At 38.6% G+C, this 6000-nt stretch overlaps 1 protein-coding gene across 5 annotated transcripts in view; it reads right to left on the bottom strand.

Moving 5' to 3' along the window:
- nin (ninein (GSK3B interacting protein)) overlaps positions 1-6000 on the bottom strand; it is a 51752-nt gene continuing 45752 nt past the window's right edge. For 4 of the 5 annotated variants that reach the window (XM_060926198.1, XM_060926199.1, XM_060926200.1 and 1 more), the window contains exons 24-27: positions 5799-5900; positions 5616-5711; positions 2481-2594; positions 1-2378 (exon numbers count right to left, since the gene is read on the bottom strand). In XM_060926198.1, coding sequence (XP_060782181.1) covers positions 2163-2378; positions 2481-2594; positions 5616-5711; positions 5799-5900 — 528 coding nt within the window. In that variant the 3' untranslated portion in view covers positions 1-2162. Of the gene's footprint in view, positions 2379-2480; positions 2595-2685; positions 3667-5615; positions 5712-5798; positions 5901-6000 lie in introns of those variants that run through there. The other variant, XM_060926203.1, reaches the window with a different exon arrangement.

Genomic DNA, 6000 nt, shown 5'->3' with positions numbered 1-6000 from the left:
TTTGTTTTCACACATTTTTATTTTTAAACATGCAACAACATTTATTCATGGATATTCATGTGACTTTCACATTTTTCTTTTTAAATCCTCAAATTTGTGTTTGACATGTCTTTTTTTTTTTTTAAACACAGTCCATTTTCCCCAGAGTTTCCTTCTCTAAACAATTCATTTATTTTCACATGTAATGTCATGTTTACCAGAGTGCAGTTTCCAGGCGTACTGAAATTCACCTTTACATGTTCCCATGATTCCATGTTCCCAGTTGAAAGAAAGAGGGAGGTGAGATATGATCACATATGTGTAATCTATCATGGAAAAGAATCTCATGATCCCCTTCCTCACAATGAACAACATGCAAGCAGGCCTATGCTACAACAGGAAATATTCACACTCACAAAACGTCACTCCAAACATGTTATTCTCTAAAATTATTTACCGTTTCCTTTAAATTCACAATAACCCAGCACATCGTCAGTCACTTGGCTAACAGCAGCTCTTGACAGGTAGAGTCTGGACAGTGTTACCCGGGCCAGTGGGAAATGCTCTTTGGTTCTGCTGAATAGAAACACCTCGGATACTGTAATACAAATACTTCCTTTCTCAGCACCATGCTCTTTTTTTCCCCCCCGCACAGGCTTACATTCACTACTAGACAGTTTCTCATCTCCATCTAGGCGGCCAAAGTCACTGCCTTCTTTCAGGTTTACAAAAATGCTAGTATGGACTTTATAAAAATACTGTAGCTGAGGATCACTTTAAAAGTTAAATTAGAAATAGTAATACTTTAAATGTATACCTGCACAGCATATACAATTCATTTAGAGGAAAAAACAAAAACAGACATTGAAGTTTCATGCCCACTTGAGAGGCAGGCTTTAACCAAACATGATCCATTATAGAAAAGTGAAACAAATACTGCTCAGAGAGAGGGGGAAACAACCCCCCCCCCTTCGAATCAGAATATTACCATATTGCTCCTAGATTAATTGCACTTTGAAATCAGAATATTTTAGTGTAAGGGGTCTAAAACTGTACTGTGGTCCATCCCACATCTCTTTATAACCTTTTATAAAGAAATTCATATTTCACAAAACTATACAGTAAAAACAGGGAATGACATTGTTACAAATTTCATCCAAAAATATTTTCAATTTGTAATATAATTAAGCTAATTTTGTGCAAATACGTAACTGGAATGATACAGTCAAGATAGATTTTTTTAAGAAAATCTAATTTCTTTAGGTATTTATAAAAAACTTTAGCTGAAATCAAGTCGACTTATGCTCACACCTGAATGATAGTCTGATTTCTGAGGAGTTTAATGATGTAGGGTTTGTAGACCTGTACAAATCATAGAATTTCTCATCTCATTATCTCTAGCCGCTTTATCCTGTTCTACAGGGTCGCAGGCAAGCTGGACCCTATCCCAACTGACTACGGGCAAAAGGCGGGGTACACCCTGGACAAGTCGCCAGGTCATCATAGGGCTGACACATAGACAACCATTCACACTCACATTCACACCTACGGTCAATTAGAGTCACCAGTTAACCTAACCTGCATGTCTTTGGACTGTGGGGGAAACCGGAGCACCCGGAGGAAACCCACGCGGACACGGGGAGAACATGCAAACTCCGCACAGAAAGGCCCTCGCCGGCCACGGGGCTCGAACCCGGACCTTCTTGCTGTGAGGCAACAGCGCTAACCACTACACCACCGTGCCGCCCCCATAGAATTTCTCAAAAAAAAAAAAGTGCTCCTTCCCCATCCAAAATTTTATTGCTCAGCTGTGCATGTTTTTCCTCAAGGCCAACGCACAAGAGAGGGTTCCAACCAAGGGTGGGGTCGCTGTTTCCATGGCAACTGCTCTATAAATCAAAGTGCATCTTTAAGGAAGCACAAATGATGATGCTCTTAGAAACAGCAGATCTACTTACATAAACATGTTAAATATGCACCAAAATACTTCTAGGCCTAACCAGACAGCCTGCATACAAGAAGTTTCCTTCCTCTGTGTACTTTTCATTAGCATTTGTGTCATGCAAAAATGGTGGTTTGTTTCATGTGAAAAACCATGACCTCTTAACAGTCACTTTAATAAAATAAAAAGCAAATAAATAAGTAGATTTAAAAAAAAAAACCAAAAAACAAAAAAAGTGTTATCAGGAGCGGGTCACATGGTATGGCACAGGCATTCGTGGTGAGGGACTGAGCTCACGAACGATCTTATTAAGGCTGGAGATTTTCTCCTCCAGGAGGTAATTTTTCTTTTCTGTCACCTTCTGCCTCTGCTCACTCACTTCTAGAGCCTTCAATAGCTTAGCATTCTTCACATAAAGATCACTGACCAACACGTCTGCTTTATTGTTCTTATTCAGCTACAGAGGAGGGAAAAAAAACAAAAAAACATGTTGAAAATAAATAAAAAATATCATATCTGACCAGTATGAGTGAGTTTGTGTGGAAAAGCAGTTATGTACCTGTTCCTTTAGCTGGGAAACTTTCTCTTGCAACAACAGTTTGACATTTCGGAGCATGAGCTCCACCTCCTTCATCCTCTCCTCCATCTTCAACAGTGCCACTTCCTGCTCTTTCTGTAGGCAAACAATGTAAATATATTTTCTGCTTTAAGAATGATTAGTCCAATTAGGAAAAAACAGCTGGCATAAATCTGAGGAATATTAAATTTACAGTAAGGTACATTAGCCATTATAAAGGATAAATAATTCAAATAAACACCACTACAAATTTACCCTCACTCTTTATTTGGTCTCAGCTTCACAAAAAAGTTAATACGTTTAGGTGAAAAGAAAAAACAAACATGCACACCACAAAATAAATAAAACAAATACAACTAATAAATTAATCAAATTTTTTAAAAAAATCTAAAGTTACCTTAAATAAACAAATAAAAAAAAAATTCTTAAATCACATTTCTACCAATGAAATCCATTCTTCCAAATGACATCATAAATAAAAATACATAAACCAGAACTTCTACACAGTACAGCAGGTGAGACACAAACAACCACGGATTAAACACTTCATTCTGACCAGCTGCTAGCTATTCAGCTTTTACACACATATACACCACAGTAGTGCAACAAACTGAACCAACAACAAACTGAACAAAGACAGGACGAGTCTTCAGTTTTGCAGTAAGAAAATGCAAGTGTAAAAACATTCAACGAGCAAACAGAGAAATAAATAAAAACTTCACATTATTGAGTGTAAACAGTGTATGATATATAACTGGGTGACATTATGGACATTTCACATTTTTCTACATTCAAAGTGCAATGAGACAATCTGCTTTTGCTTTAAAATAGACCACTGGCTTTTTCAGCCTACCCTGTTGAGTCTTCCATTACAGTCAGTCATCTACTACATACTGTACTGTCTCCCTCTCTCTCTCACACTCAGGTCATTACACCATACCTTCCAAGACCTCTCAGAGACATATTCAAACAAACAAAGATGTACCTGAAGGACAAAAATAACACAACGGACATACCATACAAAGTAAATAAAATGAGTGTGTGATAGTAAGAGAGGACAGGAAGTGTTCAGCGATTGGATAATACGGTACGAAGGTTAGAGGCGATTTCATAAGCCACCACTCCTCCGGTGGCTGTCAAAGTGATGAACCTGCTGCTCTGGGATCACCTGCAGAAAGAACACACAGTGCTATATTCACACACACCGGTACACACTCGCACACAAATGCCATCACGTTCCGAGATGCCTCATCCCAAATAAATCTCTCTGCATTCACACCAGCAAGTGACAAGTCACCGATGCTCATTTCACTGTCTCCCTTACAGGAGTGTAGCAACAGCTACCATTATATGTTGTCGATGTGCACTGTCCAGATGAAAAAACGGATACTCGATTCTGAAGGTTTTGATAGCCGAAAGGTTTATATTAATATTCTGGTTCGAATACATTATCGTTTCCATTCTAACTTGCACAGGAATGTATGGCATTCGGACCCTTGACATGAACGGGGTGTGCGCGCGTGCAGTTGTTAGTGTGTTGAGGTTTTCTGTGAGGAGACATTTAGCAATTTTGGAAGGACTCTCCTGAATCAAAGCTTCATAATAGTCTGAGGGAAAGCTGTAATCAAATTTTCTGACACAAAAAGGACGGATAACTTTGTGGTTTCTCCATAACATGACAAGCTGCTTCTTCCCCAAGAAACCCAAAACCAAATGGGTTTCCGAAATATAAAACGCATTTGATATGGTTTATATAACCTACATACAAATTCAGTTAGAAATGAAAGAGTGCAAGATCCTGCAAGTTTATTAACTTGGCCACAACTACAGCCAATACAAAACCTCACTGTATATTCACAGATGCTACACTATCATGATTAGGTTTTCATGACACTATAAATAAATGGTTCACAGAAAGAGAAAAACATCATCTTCAGTCCGCATGATCATTTATAGCTACAGTTTTATCACTGATGAGATATTTTAATACATTTGAATCAATCAATATACATCTCCAGTGAGCCATTATACAGATAACAGTCTATACTTCCAGAAAGTGACCAGTCCTCACAAACCCAGTGTATGGCAAAGAACACCTACACAGTGCTGTGCACAAATCTTCAACACATGCAAAGAAGTGCTACAGAGCAAAGATTCCTTCAAAAATATTCCTTAAATATATTTCTACGTTTAAAAAAAAAAAAACCTCCAAGGAGCAGTAAACCGTAATAAAAAGTCTATATTTGGTGTGATGACCCTTTGCTTTAATAAAACCGCAGTCTCAGATTGAATGTGTGCAGTTTTATAAGGAAATTATCTGGCAAGTTTTACTGAGCATCTTGCAGAAGCAGCCACAGTTCTTCTGGAGACTTTGACTATCACACTTGCATCTCATTTTTGCAGCAAAACCCAGCAGCCTTCATCATGTTTTTGTCTGAAAAAGTGGCTCGTGTAATATTCAGTTTTCTTTACTGACGAACATTTTTCTGTAACGTTTAATTTTGTTGTGGAAAACTAACATTTGGAATTGAAAATGTTTTGTTCTGACTCGGTGTAGAAGTCATAAAATAAAATCCATAAAGTTTGGATTTAAAAAAACAAAAACAGTACTGTACATCTACATTTATCACTTGCGAGTGTAAGTGCATTGTTAGGAAATGTGATTTAAGATAGAAGAAAAGACAAGACTGCACATATGAAATACCTCTTCATCCCACACTAAAAACGAAAAAGAAAATATATTGCAAGTGGAAGTTTGAAGGCTCCAACACCTTTAAAACAAGGTGTTGATCAGAGATTTGTTCATCATTCTCCGGTGTTAAACACAGACCCTTATTCTGTACATGTATGCAAAGCAAATTTAATTGGAGTACATGGACTTGCAATAAGAACCAAGCAAGAACCATCACCACCAGGCCTAAGAAGTCTTCTGACAAGACCCTTGCTAGTGCCAAACGGAAAGTGCATGTGCTCCGATGTGAACACACAACTATCAGAGTGCAGGAGAGGAGACCAGGAGTGATTCACAACATAAGGACAGCAGCTCACACCACAATAGCCCAGTGCAGAAATGTGTATGTGCGCGTGCATGTTTAGAATACACATACACACTCTTACATTGATGTCTGGGTTCATCTCATCTCCATGGCGCTGTCCTCTTCGCTCCGTGGACAATCGCAGTGGTGATGGTGGTAGCATGGCGATAAGCTGAGCCTGCAGAGACAGAGCAGACGCATGTGAGTTCCAATGTTTGGGAGCAGTTTGGTTAGGCATGAAATGCTTGTGTCTGTGTGTAAAGACCTCCATCAGTTGGGCCTCCAGTATCGTCTGTTTGTTCCTGAGTCTCTCATTCTCCTCATGAAGATTCTCAATTTCTCTCTGCTCTTCACTACTGTCATACAGCTACATCACAAACAGAGAACAGAAACAGTCAGTCAATGTCAAGGATATAAAATCACAGTTGCATGTGCACACACACACACACACTTCATATCTGTGGTGG

Source organism: Neoarius graeffei, chromosome 7, assembly GCF_027579695.1.
Source record: "Neoarius graeffei isolate fNeoGra1 chromosome 7, fNeoGra1.pri, whole genome shotgun sequence".
Lineage (NCBI taxonomy): Eukaryota > Metazoa > Chordata > Actinopteri > Siluriformes > Ariidae > Neoarius > Neoarius graeffei.
Note: the sequence above shows the minus strand (reverse complement) of the source record. Positions and strands in the feature narration are given on the sequence as shown.